The sequence below is a fragment of the Neodiprion pinetum genome, chromosome 5 (assembly GCF_021155775.2).
Source record: "Neodiprion pinetum isolate iyNeoPine1 chromosome 5, iyNeoPine1.2, whole genome shotgun sequence".
In the NCBI taxonomy this organism is placed as follows: Eukaryota; Metazoa; Arthropoda; class Insecta; order Hymenoptera; family Diprionidae; genus Neodiprion; species Neodiprion pinetum.
Window position 1 is genome coordinate 33,091,299 of NC_060236.1, and position 26,146 is coordinate 33,117,444.

At 39.0% G+C, this 26,146-nt stretch overlaps 3 protein-coding genes across 5 annotated transcripts in view; 2 read left to right on the plus strand and 1 right to left on the minus strand.

The window, feature by feature from the left end:
- Positions 1-26,146, minus strand: part of Slip1 (SLo interacting protein 1) — a 136,840-nt gene that overhangs the window by 100,739 nt on the left and 9,955 nt on the right. Inside the window, exon 1 of one of the 2 annotated variants that reach the window (XM_046625365.2) lies at positions 534-643. The exons of the other annotated variant lie outside the window; for it this stretch is intronic. Coding sequence (XP_046481321.1) covers positions 534-548 — 15 coding nt within the window. The 5' untranslated portion in view covers positions 549-643. Of the gene's footprint in view, positions 1-533; positions 644-26,146 lie in introns of those variants that run through there. 2 annotated transcript variants of the gene reach the window in all.
- On the plus strand, positions 8,467-16,803 carry LOC138190975 (cytokine receptor-like). Its single transcript, XM_069136120.1, is given in 8 exon segments — positions 8,467-8,608; positions 8,691-8,990; positions 9,071-9,382; positions 9,659-9,816; positions 9,926-10,097; positions 14,918-15,226; positions 15,315-15,460; positions 15,887-16,803. Coding segments are annotated over 8 exon segments (2,310 nt in total). The 3' UTR covers positions 16,658-16,803.
- Positions 18,776-24,634, plus strand: LOC124218688 (cytokine receptor-like). 2 transcript variants are annotated; one of them, XM_046625362.2, is made up of 9 exons: positions 18,776-18,885; positions 19,098-19,271; positions 19,415-19,714; positions 20,580-20,900; positions 21,844-22,001; positions 22,111-22,282; positions 22,538-22,849; positions 22,925-23,070; positions 23,132-24,634. In XM_046625362.2, the coding sequence occupies exons 2-9, from the start codon at positions 19,139-19,141 to the stop codon at positions 24,131-24,133; spliced, it is 2,544 nt and encodes an 847-aa protein (XP_046481318.1). In that variant the 5' UTR covers positions 18,776-18,885; positions 19,098-19,138; the 3' UTR covers positions 24,134-24,634. The 2 variants fall into 2 exon arrangements, with proteins under 2 accessions (XP_046481318.1, XP_046481317.1); XM_046625361.2 differs by having other exon boundaries at positions 18,783-18,905.

Sequence of the window (26,146 nt, forward strand, 5' to 3'; positions counted from 1 at the left end):
CGTCTCACTTATCTCGGCTGCCTGGCTCGTATTCAGGAATACAGCCGCCAAAATGAGTCAAGTTTGGCACTATCCCAGCCCTCCAGACAATGGTCAGTTAATGGGGAACGACGACTTAGCCAAGTGTTCCCTACAACGGTGAAACGTTTTGGGTTTGAGGTTGAATTACGCCTCGCGATGTTCAACTCATCAAGAAGGTCTAGAGAAAGATAAAGAGAGAGAATTCTCTTGTACCACACTGTTCAAAATATCGTTGATGCTACATCGAGTCTTCGACACCATCCCTGAGCGATCATGGCATTGATTCAACACCAGAAGACGCGGTCTATTATGATGCCACTGCTCTCAGAGGGGGCTCACATCACGTCCTACCAGCCGTTAATGGAGTCCATAATTGAATTGAGTAATTATCGACCCGAGGATGCATTTCTCGTTGACGTTCACTACCGCCGGGGGTGTCGCTTTTGCAGACGTCCTTATTGAGAGGGAAGCGGACGATGCACTCGGCGGAAGAAACGAAACACTTATCGTACCGTTGGATGGAACATTAAGTTCACTCAGCTGCAGTGCCGATCCTTCGCCTCTTCCTTCGTACATTCGTTCGTTCGTTCCTTCCTTCCTTCCTTCCTTCATTCGTTCGTTCGTTCGTTGGTTCGTTCGTTTATTCGTCCTGTAAATTTTTCGCTCCAATGGAGTCGCACTTAACCAAAGAGGGATGAAGTGAAGGATGGAGGGTGGAAAGGGGCGGAAAGCAAACGGTGGAAAATCTTTAACTGCCGTTCAGATCGACGTCGTTCAGCTGGTTTCGACTTGGAGCGGCAATTCCAGGCTCGCATTTACTATACCGGGTGCGAAATTACAAAATCACTTAAAAAATATTCCGAGAAATCTCTCGGCGACGATTTACCGAATTAATTTCGCTCTTGTAAACTGTTTGAAACAGGGCTTCGCGCACGTTCGACGAGGGAGCTGCTTTTGGCACGTTCGACCTGACGGAGCTCGATTAATTAATTACTTATCCAATTAATTAACTGTCAAGTAAGAACGGAAAAGGATATGAGAGAAAAAGTATATCTGCGGGGAAAGTTTACATCGTCAAGTAGCAGACACCCGAGTGCCAAAAATAGAGAAGATAGGAGACGTCTCTAGATTTTTCTCTGTCTCATTTTCATCATTTTTTCTTCCCTCTGAAGTTCAAGCTCAGTTTCGTTTCATTTCACCGCAGTTAACGAGATGAAGAACGAATTACAGGGATAGGAATTTTTTAAATGATTCACCCCGAACACAGATCTGTCATTTTATCTTGGATCTAGAAATTCTGAATTCTGGTGAAGGGGTCTTTGAATTTTGGACAATTCAGCCCAAAACCGAGACCAGCAATTTGTTGCTCAACGTTACGTGAGCCGGGTTAAGGAATGTTGTAACAAGCTGGACTACAAGTCAGTCCCGAAACAGTGCCACCGGATGGTAGGAGAGGAGGAACTAGTGTCTAGGAAACCTAATAGTTAGTCGGGTGTACAGTACGGTACGGTTATAATTACTAATTAAGGCAATTCGCGACGGTCGTCGAGCAGGCTCTAATAGACGAAGAAGGGTGAACTCGAGTAAGATGATAGACAACGGTCTCTGAGAAGGGCGAAGCTTTCGTTGAGATAACTTTAGTTCTTACTGTCTCATGACACTTCAGAAGTAGTAAAGAAGCCTCTCTTAAAATTTCAGCAGGATTGGTCCGGCAGACTTTGAGATCGTCGATAACAAACAAACGGACCCCTTTCTTTTACGTAAAAGTAGAAGTGCTCGAGAATACCATTTGATGAATACTGGATGTTTTCTCCTTTAGGCTCGTAAGATCCAGGTTTTCCCACCTATATTCCCAATTTGAAGTTTTTATAGCCGTTGTTGAGTAATAGGAAAGACAAGAATTTTTGGATATGACGGAAAAATATGAATGCTTTACTTGCGTGAGTTTGGAGGTTAGGAAATGTCAAGCGGGGTTTCCTAACCTCCATAATCATACAAGGTCCGACAAGTGGGTTAAAATTCCGCCCAGGAACTTTGTTATTTTTGTTTATTTGTATGATTATGCAGGTTAGGAAGCGTCAAGCAACGTTTTCTAACCTACATAATCATACAAGTTCTGACAACCGGGTTAAAATTCCACCCAGGAACTTTATGATTTTCGCTTTTCTCGTCTATCATTAATGTTATACTTGATATAGGTTATAGAACATGTATATTTCTACTTTGCAACGTCAATTGGAGTTTCCTAACCTCCATAATCATACAAGTTCCGACAGCCGGGTTAAAATTTCATCTAGGAACTATATTATTTTTGTTTTCTTGTGTGATTATGCAGGTTCGGAAACGTCAAGCGGGGTTTCTTAACCTCCACAATCGTACAAGTTCTATATTCCCAATGTTTTCTAACAGTTCGGTCTTACCCCGAAATTTCATCCGAATGACGAGCTTGTTTGCCGAAGTTACTGAAGTGGCTGAATCGTTCGTGTATCGATTTATTATTTCGCCAACTAGACGGCCGTTAAAGTTGGCTCGCAGAATGAAACGTCAAGAGTTCTGGGAATCCGAAGGCTTCGAGCTCCCTGCTGCAGAGCAATGGTAGATATAATAAATTACACATCAAGAGCGATTCGCATACTATACAGCAAATATTGATAATACACACGTCTCAATGATTTCGTCGAGTGGCCCTTGACGCATTGATCGATGTGTTTTATCGGCGTCGATCAAGTGCTTCGTTCTCATCTTTGAAGCTTCTACGTCGGCACGTAGCGAGGATTTTTTTTCAACACTTCTCCACACTTACCGGCGTTATCACTCGTCATCAGACTCGGGTTTTACACCGGAGTCGTGTTTTAATTGTTTTCACCTTTCGTTTATAACGAGTCGTATGTAACTCGTCGAAGAATCTCCTTCGTGAAAATTAATTGGAAAATCTCTCGTTTTCGATACTGCCTATGATATAGTAAAAAAAATTTGAAAATAAGGTATACGTGTATTTTCGATTTACGTACATATTTTTCTTTTTCTCACCACATTTTTCTTCTCAGCCTTTGTGACGCTAATCGGCAAATAAACTAAAAAGATAGAATGACCAACGATTGGTTACTTGCAGGCTTTGACGGTTCTCTAAAAGCGGTATAAATTCAAAAACTTTTCATCTTTTCAACTCACGGTCTTTTACTTTTTCTCTTAAAATCCTCTGCTGTTTATTTAACGACGATTTTTCGCTTTAACGAGGTGAAACTGTATGTTTATTGGCTACGAGAACGAAACGTATACAGTATTATATATATATGTGCAATAATCACGCCGACGACGGGCTAAATCAAACGTATAAATCTCAATCTGTGTAACTTTCATCCGGAGCCACCTCCGTTCAATATATCGCGTAGAATTTATACACACACACACACACAGACACACAATCCGTTACGATCGGAGAGTATACAGACGTATGCCTCGTTATTACACATCGAGTTGTATCAACGCGCGATTGAACGTGATTAGAAAAAGACCAGATACCCTTGTGAAAACACCAATCAACGTCCACTTCATAACACGATAATTAGCGATAATAACAAACACCGTGGCGCCAGCGGCTGTGCTCGACGTGTAGTAATAACGATACTGGTGCCTCCACATATGTATAACCCTTCCGCGAATTCACCCCCAACGTAAACCCCCTAAAAAATATAACCGGGTTTCTGTGACGAGGTGAAAAGAAGGGGATGAAAATCCGACGTCGGGTATCTACACAATTTTTTTGACTCCACTTCTGCGGTCCTTTCCTCCCTTCGTGTCACTAATTATCATTATTATTATGGTATTGTTACGCGAAAAGCACTCCGAGCAAAATCATCATAATATATATACTACTGAAAATTCGAGACCGAATTTTGGTCCGGAATATTGCAATTTATTTCATTTTACCACAATTTTTGACTAACCGATTAAAAAAGTTTTGATTTTTCAGGCTGTTATCAAGTTTTGAAAGTACATTATTTTTCTTGATTTTCTCACTCCGTCAGTCGAGCTGGAAACGCGGTGTGGAATTTAGAGTGTTTTTCGAACAATTCTGTAATTTCAAAAGCCAGTCGATGTATCTGGTCACGTGTTATATGTTTGGTTGTAAAATACAACCATGCAGAAGCTTTTGCGAAAAGAGCTTTTAAATACTACCAACATCGATTTGTATCGGAAATTATTTTGTGAAAACGGATTTCTGTAATCAAACGAGTAATTGTAAATTGATGTTAATAACGCACCATGTTTTACACGTTTTATCTACTTCTCTCATATTTCAGTCCCCTCATCCCTTATTTATACCTATTAGTATATTCTCCGACTTCGCGCAACGCGATATAATTATTCGTAAAGCTGCATATGCAATGTGCATACGCAAAGTTTATACTGCAGTACAGCCACTCCGAGGTCTAGTTTGTGTCTGTTAGTATAATGCATTTATTTGCATCGCGAGATAGCGAGAGAGAGAGAGAGAGAGAGAGCCGGCAGACAAAGCCAGTTCAAATATTGAGACTAAACTGTAATTTAAATAATCCCGCAGAGACAAAGAGAACGAGACACTGTCGGAGCTAATGAATATAAGCAATTAAATACGAGTACCATTTGCCAAACAATAATTGATTATCGGAAGAGCTTCGGCGAGTCCCGGGTGGAAAATCGTCTGTTTTTGCGAATATTAAACGTCGGATTGATTTTATTTGTTCTCTCTGTTTCCTTTTTCCATTTCATTTCTTTCCTAAATCCGCAGGTAATTTCGTTATCGAACGGATATAACGCCGGGTATATTTTCATTGATTTCACACTGATGATTGCCTTTTTAGTACTGTAATTTATTTTTTCACATTCTTCCAGCGTTCTTTTTTTTTTTTTATTTTTTTTTTTCAATGTAAACTGGTTCATCCTCTCCCACGTTTCAAACCCGTTCGCTTGATTCTCCGTAACCAAGAATCAAAGACGGAGAGAGTGGGGAAAGAGAGAATGATAAACCGAGGGTTGATGCTTAACAGCCCTTAAGCGCCGAACCCTGCATGATGATGTAACCTAATTCGATTAATTTCACTCACCTTGTCTTATACGGAAATTATCTTTACTCTGAAAGGTCTATTTATGTATACATACATAATGTTATATACAAGAACTTGTTCCGGGATTATGGCGCTGTCACTGAGATTGGGGTACAGTTGACCCCAGAATCGACTTTAACGTGCAATTTTAAAGTCAGCGTACTTGAATCAGGGTTGCTTGTGCAAGTGAAATGAAGAATGATTGAAAGAACTTTTACCTTTTTTTACTTCAAGAATTTGTCCCGCATTCTCCCATCGTTTTTTGCTAAAATTAAGATCGGAATATATTTCAGAATTGTTAAATGTTGTCTCAGGATTTTGACAAAAGGTCGTAATTGTGCGTAACGTAATGTTTTGTACAGTAATAACGTTCCAAAGTTTGCTGGGGTTTGAGTAACCCCGTGTAAGTAACGTGAAAGTTTCCATAGATGTAAGTGAGCAGGATTAATCAGAATGAGAACAGCAGGCGCCTCGTTAACTCTTCAGTTACTAATTTTTCCATTCAATATTTTGGCCCAAATTTTCATACTCCAAATATTTTTTGGCTCGTTGATCACGAATCTGAAGTTAGAATTTGATAATTTCCAAATCCAAGATCGCGGATCGAATATGGTGAATGAAAATGGAAAAAAAAAAAAACGATCAAAATTCTATGATTCTGACCGAAACTTGTTACTCGGGAGTTTTTGGAGTTATACGAAGTAACAAAGATCATTTGAAATTATAAATAAACCTCGATAAGGCGAGGACATGGAAATTTTTGAGAAGGGACGCAGAGCATCCCACAGCGACTGAAAGGGTCAACCAGCAACCCCTTACAGTTCATTTGGCCTATCGATTCTGACTTCCGAGGTAACAATGTATGTTAGAGTGGTCCTTAATAGGGTTGTTTTTGAATGTTTATGTTTCTAGAGGCTGAAACGATTTCAAATTGATAAATAAAAATTTAGATTTCGAGGGTGTGCAATTTATTGAGATCGCATGTAACGATGACATGTATTTTTTTTTCAGATAAAAGCACTAATTCCCACTAAAACTTCCGAGGTTACAGATTTCTTGGAAAATTATTACTCTTACAATAAAATATATACTGAAAAAAAACGGACTATCTTAGAGTTGACGGTGAGAGCTCAAAGTTTTGAGGAATTTCTTTAAATTCATTTGAAAGCGTTCAAGTCCCTGGGAGTGTGAAAAATCAAAAACAACCCTATTAAGGACCATTTTGATGTACATACATACCATAAACATTGGACTGTTTCCCATGAGGGCAGAAAAAAGATTTTTTTTGCCTGTAACATGGTCCGAATGCGAGTTTTTGCCAAACTAAAAACCTACCATATTTATACCTACAAGTGGCGACATGATCTCTGCCATAATTGTTTGTAATGCTTTATACATCATCATTCTTTTCTATAATTTTTTGGTCATCGATTTTGAGATAAATGGATAAATTCACTGTGAAAAGATTTTGTAACGAAAGAATTTTTCCCGATCTCAACGTGGTTAATTTCGTAACGTTTTTTCCCCCCTTTCACTCGCAACAAAAACCGAAGCTTCAGTCCATTCGTCCGCATGAAATGGTGGCAATTAACGCAATTTTACCATATACATATACACATATATGTTTATATATATACGTGCCACGTCGTGGTTAAAATACAAATTCGTTCTGCCCATCCGCTTTATAAACGCGGATTTTACGCTATTGTAAATATACGGGATGTAAATTTTGCTCCGTATACATGAAACGTGATTTATAATCCCCGCATGGCGAGCGCTTGTTGATTCGCGTGACATTTGTGAAAAACGATGGATTTTCCTCGGCTGGCATAATCAATTGTTATTATATAGGCGGTGAAATTATTCAGAAATTGTTGTTTTTTTTATTCATGTTCACATTTAGCGATTTACTTTTTTTACTCCTTTTCTTTTCCATTGTTTAAACGTCAATAATTTTGCTGCCTCGTATTAAATGTTAGCAGTAATCTTTCTCTTCCTTTTCTTCGTCTTTACTTATTTCCCGTTCGTTTTTTTTTTCTCATGTTTCTGTCTTTGTTTCTCTTTGTCGTCATTACAAAGGCAGAAGTAACCTAATAAACTCCGCCCTACGCGGATCTTCAGATCTTTAAAAGGTTCCCCGACCGCTCTTCCCCCTTCTCCCTTCACTCCATAAATGTAACCATCAGTTAAATTCTTTATTTCTACCTTGTCCACAGCCTTTTTCTACTACACCAGTTTTCCCTCTTTATCGACTATTTCACTTTGGCCATATTCACGCTTGTCCTCAAATGTAACTACTTTCATTCAAACTAGTTTCTATGGAGCAAGATTCCAAAAGTTCTTTACCTTTGGGTAAAGCAATTTGTGAGATAATTTTCGAAATGATTCGTCTCCGACACAACGGGACGCGGCTATAGAAGGCCGATGAAAAACAAGCACGTAGACAGAAATAGAGAAGAATATAAATAACGAAAAGAGTATCACAAGTAAGAGTGAAAGAATTACATATGTATATGTATAGGCATGAATGTATCTTGTTACCACATTAATCGTCCATAAAATCTCTGTGATAACTTATTTTAGCATCAATTTTCTTCCAACTAATAAATTCTGATGAATCTATTTCTTGTGAATTATGAGAAAAAAGTTTGCAAGGTCATTCAACCATAACGAAGTTATCGTTGTTCCCGCATAGATGATGATAATTGGTACAAGCAATTACGACTTGGGGTTAAAGAGTTGATTGCGAATAAATGTTTTGGATACGTATGTCAAAAGTCTAAGAAGAAATGTTTTTACAACATTTCCGCCTTATTATGGAGTTAATCATACCGAACCGCGGATGTGAGAAAATCTCAGAGTCAAACAAAACGATTAGGATCTCATCAGTTGCTTGGAATGAGCAAGCTTACCGAATTCTCCGCTTTTGATGGGAAAGAAATGCAATACGACAAGATAGATATTTCCAAAAATGATGACGTCATGCGGTAATTGAATGCTGGATATTCAGTAGCTGGAATGTCTTTGTATTCTGTTTCGAGCTATCGGTACAAAGATAGTATCCACTATAATGGACAGTTAAGAAGAGCAGTAAATCACTTCCCAGAAACTGTAACCGCATAAAACAGCAGCAAAATTTTCCATTGTGATCATTTGTTCGGGTCTTTGGGTAGGAACTTGAAAAAGAATATCAATAGTCTGAACTCTGCCTTTTGTGAATAGGAACTAGTCCAGGTTCTTTGCGGGTGAGGATCTTGATGGTCGACTATTGTTTTACGAATCGTTGAGGGTTGCGAAGTGTGGCTAAGGTGAAGTGGTTGAATTTTAGTGAAACGCGGAAAAGGTATCCGCGAAAAAGATGCGAGAACAACGAAATTCGGTAGACAGCTCAACGAACTCCTCTGGTTCCTGGATACTTTTTATCCTGTGTCTTCTGGTCTTCGGTACTGTCGTCGATGCTGATTCTGGTGGATTTAATCCTGGCGTAATCACACTTGGAAGTAAGTGTCTATAGAGCAAATAGAGTGGGTGGGATCAGTAACCCGAAAATGTATTCATTAGTTGGTTTTAAACGTGAATCAGGATCGTGGCCATCGGATGACATAATCTTGGAGTTCGGTCAGCCGTTGAAGATATACTGCATGCTTGACGAAGACCTGACGGATACAAGATATCGTGATAAAAGCGGATCGGACTTGGTATTTTTTAAAAATGAACGGGAAGTAAGACCGGAGTTTGTAACACTAGTAAACGAGTCGACGATCACAATGTATGTGGAAAAACCGGAACCATCAGTTGACACGTACTATTGTAAACTCAGATTGAGTGACGGGTATTACAAGTCATATGCTCCAGTTTCTCAGACCAAAGTTACCATCGGATGTAAGTTGGGAATTGTAATATATGTTGTGCATTTCGATGTGATTTTCGTTTCACTCATCTTACGTTGACTTTTTCTGCAGACAAACCCTTGGAACCAATTAATTTCGAATGTGTCTCGCAAAACTGGGAGAACCTTACTTGTACATGGAATCCAGCGCCCAATTACGTGACGACTCGTTTGTTTCTGGCGTATGAGCTGCCCGGTAGAACTGGGGGAAGGACGTTATTCGATTGCCCCGCGAACCATGACCCACCATCGAACACTTGTACATGGGACCCTTCGACAGATCCTCCCTACCAAATTGTTCACGAGTTCTACAAATTTATACTGTATGAAGAAAACGATCTCGGAAGCAAACTCTTCATCTATCATTTCCATCACTGGGCAAATGGTAAGTATTGGATGCTTGGTATTGGATTGAATGGGTATCGGATTCCATGGTTGCATGTGCGTTGAAGTTAGATTTGTTCACCCGTAGTTTTGATGTGACATGCCAAAATATAATTTAGTTTTTCTGACAAAGGGAAAAATATTCTTTCCAATGAATTTGAAAACACAAAGACAGCAGTTCCTTTCATATTTGATAGCTAACCGCGTGATCAGTATCTTTATGTTCTCGGTTGTTTTTATGATCTCTCATCTGACACGTGAACTCTTTATTGCACAGTGATTCCAGCGAAGCCTGTCGGCTTGTCGGTCGTCAATAAAACTTCTTCTAGCGTTTTGCTTCATTGGAAGGTGCCTTATCCAATGGGAACCTTCCCCCCAGGTCTACACCACAAGGTTTCTTATCAGAGCGAATGGGATGATCCGAAGAAGTGGGAGGTAACAACCAAATATGCTAGTTGAAAATACAGGATTATCCTCATGGTACAATTGAGTAGGAAACGAGACACTCCGTGAGGTTAATTCATTCCTGTTTCAATGATTCTAGACGAAATACATAACAACTGGAGTACGCGATAATCTAAAATATTTCAATCTAAGCGATTTGCCGTACGCGAACGCGGCTTACAAGGTCAGAGTTTTCAGCAAAAGTTCGTTGGCACTCGGTGAAGATAGATGGAGTCAGTTTAGTGAGATCAGTTTTAAAACTTTGGCGGCACGTGAGTCATTAAGTATTCATCCATATGTGATAAACAGAATGTTTTCCCAAGTATCACTTAGTGGAGACTGATTGTAAGTTGTATCACTAACGTACGATAAGGGTGTTTGCTGTAATATCAATTTCTGGTAACGATTTTTTTATGAGCATTGTGTAACTGTGTGCACATTTTAAAACAGCACAATCACAGAAATGATGATCAATTAACGTGGTTATAGTGCCCAGAAAAACGCCAGAGACCGACATCGGAAGTTTCGAAGTTGTTCGAGATAACGACAACAAAATAGTATTCTACATATACTGGCAAACTATTCCATTATACATGGAAAATGGAGACCAGTTTAGGTACGAAGTTGTCAGCGTGGAAGAGAACGGTAAAATGTCGGACCTGAAGCCAGACGAGATAACAAAAACCTACGGAAAATTCTCGGGAATCAGTTTGCACGCAGATTATAAATTTGAAATCGCGGCGATCAATTGTAAGGGAGATAGTGAACAGAAGGCTACAATAAAAGTTTCCAGTTTCTCGAAAAGTAAGTTTCGTCTTCGAATGTACTATACACAACTTTTTCAATTATATGCCAACATAATCACTCGAATTATCCCAGGACCATGGCCACCGAAGGCAGTTACAAAAATCAAATTCGACGGTAGTCTTTACGGATTGTGGTGGAAGCCGGTAAATTCTATCGACATCGTTGATCAGACGATATTTTGGTGCGAGAATGATTCGGACCGACCCAATCAATGCACTGTGAGTATATTGTAATTTCTATACAAACGTGACACCAAACACGAGCAATTTATTCTTTTATTACTTTTCATCGTTATGTTATTCAGGGAAATCTTGACTGGGTTCATGTTGGTCCGAATATATACGAGTACAACGTCACGGTGCCCAACCCAAAGAAGATCTACCGATTTGCGATAGCGGCTAACGTACGAGGAGCCAGCAGCGGTATGAGCTGGGACTCTTATTCGGTATCGTACGACAAATTGATGGCAAAAGTTGACGGACTTTGGGGCAGCTACCGTGAGCCAAACCTGATTGAGATTGAATTCAGGATGCGGTATCGAATTGGAGTGACTAGTCTCCAAGGTTTCCGTGTATATTACTGTCCAGTAAGTGAAACTGACCACAGATGCAAGGGTCCAGAGATGATCAGCACGGTACTTGGCGATGTAGATACGACGAGTGTCGTTCTGACGGGTCTAACTCCCGATACTACCTACAACATATCCATTGCTCCACTTTCCATGAACGGTGAGGGATTGCGAAGTGACTGGGGCCTCTTTTCTACTCTTGAGGTACTACCGATAACCATGGAATCGCAGAATAAATGCATCGTCAAGCAATCCGAAGTCAGAGAAGCTCAAAAACGCGCTGTGAATGCTCAACGGCATGCCACGAGGGCTCAAGAAGTGGCGGTCAAGTCCGTTGAACAACTCGTGGAATCTTGTAGCCGAAAAATTTACTGAGCCATATCAATTTTCAAACAATAACGCAAAAGCATGATGTACTCATCACGTTTATGCACACGACGGAAATATCTATCCGTAGACTCAATGAAAAAGGTTCGCTGTTATCTGTCAACATATTGGTATCAATAAACTTTGTACTAAATTTTGAGGCTCTTAATAATAGAACTGCGAGAATTTGAAACCTTTGTGACCAGTCACGATTTGCAATCTCTACAGCATCTTAACTTAATTCTAACGGTTTAATGATGTTAGATGCTTGATCTTGAACAACGAAAAACTTACAGAAGAAACATTATTGCTCAATATATTGCTCAATATAGCTATTACGCTGCGTATAAACGGATAAAAATATGCACAAAACTCTTGTGTATCTATACATGCATAATTGAGTGATATTTCGTTCTGGCAAGCAGATTTACTGTGAAGCTCGAAAGATTCGTGGGGTCACGTACGTGATTAAATAATCACTTTTAAAGAAGCGAAGCCGGAAAAATCTGAGCAAAATAATAGTAAGCAAATAAATAATCAGCAAATATTTCTCAATAACAAAATTATCAATTTGTAAGTAAAGGATGAAGTCAAGTTATCTGTGCGATTCAATCTATATGTAGACGATGAAGATATTGAGAAAGAAATCAATCTCTCTTGGAAATAAAATTCTAACCGTAAAATCAACGATATTGGCTGGTAATGTGAGGAAAAAAGAAAGTTTAAGTAATCCGCATCATAATATATTTTTACTTTCATAGTACGAACAACAAATTTGACTTATTAAGTGAGTGCAGCCATGATTCAGGTATTAAATGGAATCGAAGGAATTGTTACAAATAAATGCTCCCTAAAAAGTATAATTAAACTAAGAGAATCATTGTCAATAAATCACTTACCAAATCCAACAAATTTCAAACAACATGGCGGAGATTCGATTGAAGTGAATCTACTTTTAAAAATAGCATCTTAACATCTACGAAAACTCGAATCTACGAATATGTTAGATAAAAGTCATATTGTTTTACAATTTCAATTTTATAACCCTTTATTTACGATAAGTACCAGACCAAATTTCAAAAACAATATATTCGTCACAACCTTAGAACACAAAGGTTTCAATTCCTTGGAGATACTGATTTCAATCGGTATGTGTGAATGAATGAATTATTCGTTTTAAATTTTGAATTGCGCAAAAACCGAACAAAAGAAAACAGGAAATTTACATTTCAATTGTACATTCTATTCTGTACAAGTTTACTAAAATTTTATTGATGTCAGAGATCAAGAAATAACAAGGTGACGATTAAAATTTGAAAAATACAGCATTGAATAAAAATCAAAATTGCCTCACCAATATTAGGCTTATCGTCTTTGGTATATGTATATATTTTTTAATTTCACGAAACCAAGTCCTTCCTCTAGTTTAAGTAAGTGAATTTTAAACTTCTCAAAAAGATAAAAATTTTACTGTTCTACAGCTTAAGACGGAAAGTTCAGGATTAATTGTTTGAAAAAAGGAATCAATGAAATAGCAAAGAACGAATGAAATAGGCGTAAAGTATCCGTGCTCAAATCTGTAGTGACAGTTGTTGATGGGACGATACAACTAATTTAGAGATAAAAATAAAAATGACGAGATAATTCCAAACACTAGGTACCCGTCGATTACTTGGAAAAGATGTTGCATTTTTATAGGACCTTAAGAAAATTTCATCATCCACATCGTTGTCTAACTGATAATTTGCCTCCGAGTGACCCGAGATAACAGATAGTTCGGTAATCACGGGGTATGAAACGAGTGGAAGAGCGCGGTGGTTCATTCGATTCTTATAACTGACACGAGGAGTTTGAAGGCGCATGAACTGACGGTTCGACATAGTCGTAACCATATCCGTTGCTCACAGTATAGAGGAAAATGGAATAGACAGAACGTGCATCTCCGGGACTGTGACAATAAACGGAGTTGAAGGAACGAGCAACCACGGACTGTCGTAAGTTGTCCAAGGTGAGAAGGATTGAGTTCGTTTGTAGTTAACATACCCTCTTCCATAAGACTGGTTCTTTTTAGCGAAATATGGTACTTCTTTTTCAGCCGCAGTCTCAATTTGGCATCTATGGATTAGGAAGCTTCTAATTTACACGCGTGACTTGCGAGTGAATTTATGCCAAGAAAAGTATCCTTCTTCAAGAACACTTCTGATCAAACAGAAAAGAGGACGAAAGTCACTTGATTACCACACGACTGCGATGAATCGGAATAGTAGCTTCGAATTTGCACGGAAACCGATGACGGAAAGTTGGAAATATGACGAAAAACATTCCAAACGAGTCGAAGGTGGACCAAAGATACAAAATTTGGGAAATTATAGATGAAGAGGTGATAGTTTCTGGGCGTTTTTCTTCCTGTCACTTTTGATTCCATTCAATGTCTGCGTAGCTGATACGAATGAAGGTGCCCCAGGACTGTCCACGCCAGGAAGTAAGTTTGCAGGAATCATATGAGTTCGGTGATATTTGAAAATACATTACATACTGCGAGGTTGACTCGACTTATTTCTGAGTATAGCAACATGTGGATGTAATACACATGGAAAAGTCTGTGCGAAACCGACAGATTTTATTCTCAGTTCTTACAATTGTGTTCAACTTTGTCATCTTGAGACTTCTATAACAGTAGAAACTCTCGTGATTTATTTGTAGTTTCATGAAAATTTCCAGATTATGAAATGAGAATTGACAGACCGCTAACTCGTAGTTAAACTATCGGCAGACCTCGTTCCATGCGTTGAAAAAATAATTATTTTCAAATCGTAGAGCATGATTTGACGTTTTATTCCGCTCCTTCCACTCCCAAGCAACATCATCAACTTGTTTTCATGTTCACTTGAATTTCCAATCGGGGTAGACAAATTTACTAGTAAAACCGAGATTTAAGTAGAACCTGACGGATAAACAAATTCCTTTGAACCTGATTCACTACTAAAGAGACCAAGGATTGGGGTAGTCGCTGATAACATCTTATTGCCAAATGGCTCACGGGAATATCAGAAAATGTTAGCAGTCCAGGTGTACATAGTCAGAGATGATGACATTGTATTTTAGAAAAATGTGAAATTGTGGTTACATCGGATTTAGTATGAACCATTATACCGTGTTGAATGATTTAGGTCAAGTTTGCAGAAAAAGTTCTCCACGCAAATGAGAATAACTCGAACGAAATACCCGGCGACAAAGTCGGTGCAGTCATAGATTCTTGACTGGTGACTGAGTTTTCATAGAAATTGTAATCGTAGCGGCAATTACTGGCAACGGATTGAATTAACATAACTTTGACACGCTAATGCATAGTGCCAGGACGACCACCAAAGACGGATGTTGGAAGTTTCGAGATTGTCGCAAAGAGTCCAAGCAGGGATGTATACTTATATTGGCAATCGATACTGGAATACTTGGAAAACGGAGACAACTTCACGTAGAAGATTGTTAATGTCGAAGAGAATGGCGACAAGGTGAATCTCCAGCCGCAAGAGATCACCAAAACTTATGCAAAGTTCAGAGGCATCAGTGTTCACAGCTTTAGATTTGAAATTGTAACTGCCAACTGTAAAGGAGCGAACGAGCATAAGGCTGTGATACATGTTCCGAGTAAACTCGAAAGTAAGTTCTGCAATCTCGCGTACAACGAATTTCCAACTAAATGTCACAACAGTTGTTTAGTGTGAATTTATGATTTAAATTGTTTCAGTACCACGGGAACCAGATGTGTTTACGAAAATTGCATTTGACGATGGTCTCTATGAGCTGTCGTGGAATCCACCGCATGATTCGAACATTGTAAATTACACAATATTCTGGTGCGAGAACGATCGTGACAAACCACATCAATGCACTGTAAGTAGAAAATTTATCCATCTGTTACGCATTCTGTCCTAAAGTCTACCGCTGGTACTATATCCCACCATTATCCGTGAACCCTAGGAATCGAACGGAATGTTCAGCCATCTCATAAAACTTACCATTTCTAAAAGTATGCTCAAATCATTAGCACTTGATAAATCCCTGGATGTCTCCTTGGACATCTTCAATTTTCATCAACTACTTCCATTATTCGAAAAAATTCTGCTCCTACTTCTTGCAAGTGTAACTTTGATCTCTTGACACTGCCAAAGTATCAAACTAAGCCAGGTTCCTATCCCGATAGCTTTCATACCAATAACTTGGCAAACCAAAAGTCTGCTTGGAATACCGCCATTGATTTGAACAGGCGTTGAAAATTTTTTCTGCTAATATCTTTGTTCTCTATCTCGCTATGCTCAGGGGTACCTTGACTGGGTTCACGTACATCGGGACGTAACCGTATACAACATTACGGTACCTGATCCAAGAAAAGTCTACCAATTCGTGATAGCGGCGAATACAGATCGGGCTAGCAGCGGTATGGTATGGACTTCGTGTACCGCCATCCACAACGGTGTAATCCGGAAGATGAAGTCTGTATGGATAAATCATCCCGAGTCGCACCTGATTGAAATTGGTTGGAAGCTGAAGTGCACAGATCGCATAGGCATTGTTGAAGGTTTTAAAATATATTATTGCCCCATTGTAACACCGGAGAACTTTAACTGTAAGGGTGCGAAATTAAACAGAACAGTGAAGGCTGACCCTCAGACAATGCACGGCGTCGTGAGCGACTTGAAGCCCTATACTACATACATGGTATCCATAGCAGTATTAACAAAGAACGGCGAGGGACCTCAAAGTGACCCGCAATATACCACGACACGTGAGGGAGCGCCCACCGTGCCTGTCAATGTTGCGGTTAAAAACGTAACGAACACAGCTATGGTGGTTGAATGGGAAGCCCCATCTACTATGAACGGAGTTTTACGATATTATCATGTCCATTACAACCAAAATACGACAAGAGTCGAGGGAGCCCACGGTAACACTACCCAAGTAGTGATTCAAGGCCTTAAACCGCACACGCACTACAACATCAGCGTCTCGGCATGTACCGTTACATGCGGCAATCTCTCCACACCGATAGATCGTTGGACTGACATTCGAGTTCAGAAGAACCGGAAGTAACCACCATACGATTCACGAACTCCAGCCAGGTTTACAATTAGATTGTTTGAAGCGAACGGTGATCAGGTCTATGCAACAACAACTCGTGGAGTCTTGTAACCGTGAAATTTACTGGGCCATATCAATTTTCAATCGATAACGCAAAATTATTATAGACTCATAACATGTATGTAAATGTCGGAAAAATCCATTCGTTGAGTTAATAAAGAATCTACGCTGATATCTGATAAAATGTTGGTATGAGTAAACCTTGTAATAAATTCCGAGGGTATTGAAAATTTCCTCCCCATTTTTCTAAAAATTAAGGTGGGTATTGATTTTAAGGTCATTTACGATCTTAAGAGGTCAAAAGGTGTGAATATCCATTGTGTTCCTAAATCCAGAATTGCAAGAATTCGAAGCCTTCGTGGTCATTTACGATTTGCAATCTCTGCAACATCTTAAGACGCAGTGACATTAAATGCATGATCTCGAACAATGAAAAACTTATAGAAGAAACGTTGTTGGATAACATATCGCGTGTCTAATGGTTTAAAGACGTGTGCACCAAAGAGTCGAATCAGGTGGTGAAAGGGCGTATAATTTTTCTATCTTCGCGGCATTCACTAGAAAGGCACTCAAAACGCACATCTACGTTAAACTTAGCCGAAGAACCTAGTAAAGGCAAAAGGCCTCATGTTTGGTAGAAACGCCCTTTCAGGACCAAAACATATTTTTATTTATCATATTTATAAATGATGCAAGGTCGCATCTGCCATTTTTGTGTTTCTTTCGTGAACGACGCAAAAACCTTTGAAACGCAAAGATTTTTCGATTTCGGAAAGAATGTTCAAAATTTTTCATTTTCTCAAAAAATAATATCAAACATAACGTTATCCATTTTTAAATTTCAATGTTTTTGAATGTATCTTCTTGTTTTTAACATAAATACAAAGAGGAAAAAATACGCCTTTTTATACCTTCACGCGTGATGAAAGGTCGTATAATGGCGGATACGTCCTTATACGATTAGACACGCGATATTTTATTGCTCCAATAGCTATTCTGTTACGTATAAACGGATAAAAGTTAGACACCCGGCTCCTGTCTATCTATATCTGCATAAGTGTTGTTCAACGTGTACTGCGTACATAAATATAGACTTATGGGTGAAACCAAAAATTTTTTTCCAACCTCATCTCGGTGTCGGAAGCAGCATTACTGCGAGACCCAAAAGAATCGTAGAGATGCGTACGTGATGAAATAATCACTTTCCAAGTAACGTGGGCGGAAAAATAATCCGAGCAGTTGAAGATAAAAGCGAGTTATCCGTACAGTCGATTTCGTAAGTGAAATATGGATAAATTGCGTAAGGAATCATTATTATTTTCTCGGAGATAAAATTTGTCCATGAAGCCAATGATGCTGCATGGTCTGCAATCCAATCTTGGAGATTCAAGATCGATTGTTTCAAGTAACGGACGAATAAATTAGTAAAGAACCAATAACATGGACATCAAATATCTGTGAGTACATGTGTAGTTACAGTCGTTAACCATCCAACAATACAAGCAATTCTGACAAAGAACAACAGTATGGTGTCCCTCTTCGAATCCACTGCAAAGTCATGTACGTTGTAAAACATTGAAAACTAAAAAACACAAATTTTTTCGTATCGGTAGACAACGGCTAAAAGGGTTGAAAATACCCCCCAACGATGAGCACTTGACGGGATGATTTCTTGATGCCTTGGTTTCATTCAAATACATCAAGCTCTTCCATCCGAAACTGAGAAACCACCCCAGTGGTTGCTCATTTCTAGGAGTCATTTTTACCCCTTTATTCTGATTCTCCGCCGACACGAAAAAATACATGTTCTACAACATACTTGAGTAGCAATGAAATGTAAGGGGGACTTGTAAGATGAAAAAAAGACTGACAAGATAATTCCATGTACTACAAACTGATAAGTTACTTGGAAAAGGCCTCACTGTGTTACCAATTTTCAGGAAAAATATAATCGACGACATTGACGCCTAACTGGCAATTTGACCTCTCGGGACACGAGATAAGAGTTACTTGTACAATTATGTGGTATAAAACGGCTACTACAGCGTAGGTTCATCAGTTCTTACATCGCACGCGACGAGTGTGAAGACGTTTAAATCGTCTATTCAACATAGTCGTAACTTTATTCATGGCTCCAGTGTTAGAGAAAGTGTCGAACAAAAGTGCAAGCACGGATTGTCGTAAGTTCTCTAATTGTAAGGTGAATACTTAGTTAATTTACAATTGTATAAACCTCCAAGTATCCCCATCATCACGATATAGGACTTCGAAAATTTCTACTGATGCATGGTGATGACGATGATAATGATATGACATTTTGAAATAGTATAGCACATTGCCAAGTGTGGTAGTATAATGTCAAGGTTGAGTGATGTTTTCGTTGTATTGATAGGTGCGCTATAGTGAAGAGAAAGAAAAATATTCAATAAAACTATGGGAAAGATGTGCCATTTGATTAACTCCTCCAGTACTTGGGGTTTAAACGTCCTGTGTCTTGTGTTTTTCCTAACCATACGAGGGGTTCGTGGAAGTCAATCATGCGCCCCTGGCCTAGACATTATAGGAAGTAAGTTCACGTGGATTATAAAGTAATTCTGAAAATGTATTACATCTTTGCTCTTTGTCAAGTAGAATCGGAAACTGACCGTGTGAGCAGGGTCAAGATGTTGACAAAATTTTCAATATGCCTTCTGTTTATTCGTACTCCAGGAACGTGGCCACAAGGTGACATACAATTAGAGTACGGAGAGCCCTTGAAGATATACTGTATCCTGGATGAGACTCTCAGGGAATCAAGGTATCCCGGTAAAAGCTCCTTGGACTTGGTATTTTTTCGAAATGGTAGACAAATCGAACCCGAGCATGTTACTCTCATCAACGAAACAACTATTGCAATGTATATCGAAAAACCAGAACCATCAAGCGACGTCTACATTTGTAAACTCAGATTGAATAACGGCTACGGGCAACAGTATGAGGACATTTGTATGAACAAAGTTATTATTGGGTGTAAGTATAGATGATTGAATGTTTTTTTAAGTGGATGTAATACATGTGGAGAAGTCTGTGTGAAACTGTCACATTTTTTTTCTTAGTTCTTACAATTGCAGTTAACTTTGTCATCTTAAGACTTCCACAACAGTAGAAACTCTCGTGATTTACTTGTAGATCCATACTAATTTGTGTTGTTACTCTGATCTGTTCTTAGTCTATCTATCGGTATTGAAAATTTTACTCGTAATATAAAATGTTATGCAAAGTGTCATTGCTAGAAACTGAATAGAAACTGAAGAGATCGACGCGATTCGAAGCGAGCCAATAGATGAAAAGAGTTTCGATGCATATTGTTTAGATACATCCTCTGGTATTATTGTGTCACAGTTCATAAAGATTGAGTCTAGTTTTTCTGCCGGATTCGCTATACTCGGTAGTAAAGCCTAGTTCGTTTAAGTTTCCCGCAATAAGTTGATTGATTCCTTAATAGTATTAGTCGGATGATAGCCGATGTAGTCAAGATCATAGTTCAAGTATTAGTCAAAATCAAGAATACCAGAATAAGTTACGTTTGAAAACCGTTCCATTCATGCATAATTAGTTGTAGTTTTCATAGATAGACTCAGAGATATCATTGGTCAGATTCCAACTGGAATTGAAAAAATTCTGACACAATTCGCTGGTTTACTCAAGGCAGGAATTTGTACTATGATGAGAGAAACCGAGGGAGAAAATACGTTAACTTCATACAGACATTATCCTAGAGTTATGAAAAAGAGTCAAACGATAGTTTTTGTTCTTTTTTTACCGATGTAGCGATTCCCTGTAAATATCACCTGTATTCTGGGACTATATTGTTGAAATTTATTTTGTGTTACAGTCAAACCTAAAGAACCATTGAATTTCTCTTGCGTATCGCAAAACTGGGAAAATCTTACCTGTACGTGGGTGCCAGCACCCAATCATATTGCAACTAAATTCTCTCTGGGTTACAAGATACCTGGTAGAATCGGTGGAAGGACAACTTTTAAATGCCCGGAACCAAAGAGTGACCAAAAGCTACCTCCAAACACTTGTATGTGGGACACTTCTACGGACCCCTCATACAGAGTGTTCCATGAAAACTTCAAATTTATGCTGACTGCTGAAAACTTTTTAGGAACCAAAGTTTTCATTTACCCAATTCATCATTTTGCGCATGGTAAGCATTAAAAGCATATGGAAGCAAATTACTTAAGAAATAATCATTTGGTTTCAAATAACCTGTTTATTCCGAAATTGCAAACTTCTGGAATATTGTACGTCAAATTAACTGGAAGCGCTGTTATACTTTCTTTACTCATTCTTGGATATCAAAGTATCCACTACTCATTACACGATTACCTTGATTATCCAAATCAACTGGGCCTAGATAATGGAACAGTAACGTTGGATGAAACGATACTGTGTGATGAAGAATATTAGAAACATGAGGCGCACATTTTTATGTCAATTTTACAAATGTCTCGTCCTGCATTAACACGCGTCACTACATTTTAACTACGTTCACACGTGAAGATAATAAAAATATCGATAATATTAACATAGAACTGTGAATGGATTTGCTCTTATAAATTTTTTTTTCTAAGCGCGTGTTTATATGTTTCAAAATTCGGCTTTTGCTTGGATAAAGTAAGACATGGATCACATAACAGAGAGTGCGGGTAATGGAGGCTCTACTCCATAGTTTTTTGTAAAACAAAACAAATTCGTCATGTCTGACTCAGATCATTCAGGTCATTCTTTTAATTATTTATTTATTTCCATGGGTAAAAATATAAGTTGCAATAAACAAATTTCCAATTAGCACGTACTGTTTTATCATACATGGATCCATGGGTCTGTGCATGTATAACTTGTGGATCATGTTTTCAATTGTGTAGGCAAATGGTGAAATTAGATTTGTTCACCCGTAGTTTTGATGTGACATGCCAAAATACAATTTAGTTTTTCTTAAAAAGGGAAAAATATTCTTTCCAATGAATTTGAAGACACAAAGACAGCATTTCCTTTCATATTTGATAGCTAACCGCGTGATCAGTATCTTTATGTTCTCGGTTGTTTTTATGATCTCTCATCTGACACGTGAACTCTTTATTGCACAGTGATTCCAGCGAAGCCTGTCGGCTTGTCGGTCGTCAATAAAACTTCTTCTAGCGTTTTGCTTCATTGGAAGGTGCCTTATCCAATGGGAGTCTTCCCCCCAGGTCTACACCACAAGGTTTCTTATCAGAGCGAATGGGATGATCCGAAGAAGTGGGAGGTAACAACCAAATATGCTAGTTGAAAATACAGGATTATCCTCATGGTGCAATTGAGTAGGAAACGAGACACTCCGTGAGGTTAATTCATTCCTGTTTCAATGATTCTAGACGAAATACATAACAACTAAAGTACGCGAAAATGTAAAATATTTCAATCTAAGCGATTTGCCGTACGCGAACGCGGCTTACAAGGTCAGAGTTTTTGGCAAAAGTTCGCTGGCAGTCGGTGAAGGTAAATGGAGTGAATCGAGCAATTTGAATTTCAGAACCGCAGCCACACGTAAGTATAATAACTACCCCTATCCATTCTCCATTTCACAAGAATTTCGGTCTCAATATCATTTTCTGAAAACAAAACTATAGTACTATTCTTATTATAGTTATAGTGTAAAAAGCCTCTAAAGTTGAAATCATTACATTCCTCAGTTAATATGTGGTGCCTGAGTGTTCGCATCGACGACATAATTCATATAGCTGTACTTCAAGCGCACTGACGTAGTGATTGGCCAACCCAATATAATATTTTAATATCCAGTACCAGGTCAATCACCAAAGACGGCTATGGGAAGTTTTGAGACGGTAGTAAAACGCAGCAGTAGAGACGTGTACATATATTGGCAAGCTATTCCAGCATACTTTGAAAACGGAGACAACTTTACGTACGAAGTTTTTGGCATGAAAGAAGACGGAAAACTTTCATACCTAAAGCCAGACGAGATAACCAAAAGCTACGCACTGTTCAAAGAACTGAGTTTGAACTCAAATTTCAAATTTGAAATCGTAGCGATCAACTGCGTCGGAGTAAATGAACGGAAAGCTACGATACACGTTCCTAGTGAGAATCGAAGTAAGTCGCGTCTTTCAATGTACAATATCAAAGCCTTCTGACGAAGCGCCAACGTAACCGCTCGAGATATTCCAGGGCCAAAGGAACCGACTTCAATTACAAAAACAACGTTTGACGGGCGTCTCTTCGAACTATCCTGGGATGCACCGTCTTCCACGGACATTGTCAATCAAACGATATTTTGGTGCGAGAACATGTGGGACCGACCTTACCAATGCTCCGTGAGTATATAATTTGAAGCCCATATTAGGTACAAGTTATTTATTGTCTTACTGCGGTCAGGGATATCTCGACTGGATTACCGTCACTCCGAACATGAGGGTCTATAACATCACAGTTCCGGATGAAACGAAACTCTACCAATTCGCAGTAGCGGCAAACACGGATCAAGGTAGCAGCGGTATGGCATGGACCACATGCACGGTGATCCACAACTCAGTTGTTGGGAAGATGGATTCGGTATGGGTTAATAATGTCGAGTCAAGGCTGATCGAGGTCGGATGGAAGCTGAAGTGTTCCGACAGAACGAACAGTGTGAATGGTTTCGTCGTTTACTATTGCCCAATGGAAAGCCCCAAGTACCACAACTGCAAAGGCTCGAAGTTGAGCAAAATAGTGCCTGGTGACCGTAACACAATTCACGGTATCGTGGACGGCTTGAAACCCTACACAACCTACATGTTGTCCGTAGCCGTGTTGACCAATAACGGAGAGGGACCCGATAGTGACCCGATCTTCGCTACGACCATTGAGACAGCCCCAAGTTCACCTGAGAATGTCATTGCGACTGTCACAGGCACGGCCATCACCGTTGAATGGAAACCACCATCTGATGTAAATGGTGTTCTACGATACTACACGGTGCATTATGATCAGGAACCAAAAGACCACAATCAACAGATCGAAACTGAGGAAAGAACGGTGATTCGAGATCTCGAACCCGACACGGTATACAACGTCAGAGTGTCTGCATGCACAGTTATGTGTGGCAAACGGTCCTCCCAGATATTAGTCCGGACTGAGACTGCGATTAAGCATGGTTCTAACGCACCTAGACCAAAGTCAGATGTTGCAGATGAGGATGAGGAAAATCCGAACCAGTCTCGTCATTTGAGCACTAGTGCGATACCAGCAGTCCTAGACGATAGAAAATGTCTCTCAATACAGAGGCAAGTGACAAAATCTCAACAACAAGCTAAATTAGCTCAAGAAGAGGCAGCGAGAGCCATCGATATCTTTTTCGAGTCGTGCGTGAGACCCGTTGGCTTAGATTTTGGTCGTTAAATGCTTAGTTTTCAATACATCACTTCACATCCGACAATTGGAAGTATCACAGAACCTGTCTGATGAGGGATTTCAAAAACTACTCATATTTTACATCATCCAGCAAACCACATATTCTTCATTGCAAGATTTCTTACATCGAAGTACTTAATTTTTTCCACGCGTAAAGCTTTACTTTGACTTCTGCTGGAAACAATTGGCGAAATCGTTCTTGTAGTGATCACGTCAACCCAATGGAGGAAGGGCGAGAGGGGAATAGTGGATAAGAGATAGTCAGGGAATCAAGAGGAGTGAAGAAATTGTACTCGCAGTAGTAAACAAGCCATTTTTGCGAAAGATATTACGACTGTATGCATGATTAGCGCGCTGCTTAGAAGCACGATCGAAGATTTAGAGTGTGTGATGTATGAAATAATCTCCAACCAATGTCAAAACATACTGCAAATCTTCACGATGATAAAAAGACCAATAAAACATGTTTTCATCTTGAAAATACACGTATTTAATCGAATTTCCAGCCTCTTTCTTAATGTCTGATTTGCCACTGTTCCTAATCTCATTTATGCTACGAAATTAGTTGCTTCGTTTGATAAAAGATAATTTTTCATCGTTTATGTATCAATCGCAGTTGATTATAAATTCTGGGAAAATGTCTTACCGATTCGAGTTTTGCTTATTGTTAGTAATTGTTGACTTTAATCAAAAGCTTCAAGGTTGCCCGAAAAGTTATTGCTCAATTCTACGTAAGTCGATAAAATTTTGCAAAAGTTTTTGAAATTCCCTGAAAATGAGATACTTGGCCGTTTTTTGCCGAGACAAGGCATTAGCCCCAAAGTTTCATTGCTTTTTGGCGTTTATGAGAGACGCTTGATCATCTCGAAAACACGATTTGCAGTTTTTTCGTACTAATTTTTTGGAAATTGGTGCCTTCTTTCGACGGAAAGCGGTTGAGTATTACTGTTATTGAAAGTTGAGACAAATTGTGAAAAATTCTGAAACTGTTTTGCCACTTTTCAAAGACAAAAAAATCTTTCTTTCACATTTTTGAACTCATCTTGAATCCCACGATCAATCAGTCATGGTAAAAATATGTGTTCCGTATCTAAAATCACGAATTACTCAAAAAATCACAAAATCGGCCCAATCCACAAATCAACGCATATAGGCATTATCTTTCCCTCTCAAAACCCTCCAAGTTTAGTATTAAACATTTTCTCGCATCTCGACTATTTTCCGATGTATTCGCGTGGGGCGTAACTGGAAAGTTTCTTCAGTTTTCCAACTTTTTTGATACTTTAAAATTAAAAATTATTGTTTGAACATTTTTTATCTTGTAAAAGACACTCGAGTGAATACTCCCAAAAAAAGTTCAAACCAAAATATTAAATTGCCTCGTTGCAACATCCTCAAGGTTATACCAGCTAGAGGTTTAAAAAAGACCACCCTGTATATCCACTTCCGGTGTAGACTCCGGCTGTCACCTTACCACCTCAATATGTCTGTGCAACGAACTACCCAGAAACGACTATAAGAGTCGAATGAGCACGTTCCGCTAATTCGTTCGATGCTGTCCACCATCACGACGAAGCTTATTTGGAATCGGAAAATTGAAGGGTTCGATTTTATACGTTCGAGAGAAGAGCAGTCTTTGGGAGCCTTGAGAAACTTGGAAAATACATCATCGGCACGAGGCTGAAGTTAGTAACTTTACCGTAACGAAACCTCTTGGGGAAAAAATCATTGTCACTTGTCAAAATATGTGTATGAGTATGTTTTGTTTGTCATCATGGAGCCATATTACCAAATGACTGATACGCCGAAGAGTTTTGACGAGAGGCTGCTAATTGATATGAATGAGTCCGAAAATTGCGAATGAAAATCACAGAGTCCGAATAAACCTCGCGGAAAAAATACCTCAACTTTTGGATGTAAATTCACATCTTTAATTTTTTTTTCTTATGGGATTTTGGCATTATCTATAAGTTGGGGGTGCGAATCGACATCCAAATTGAG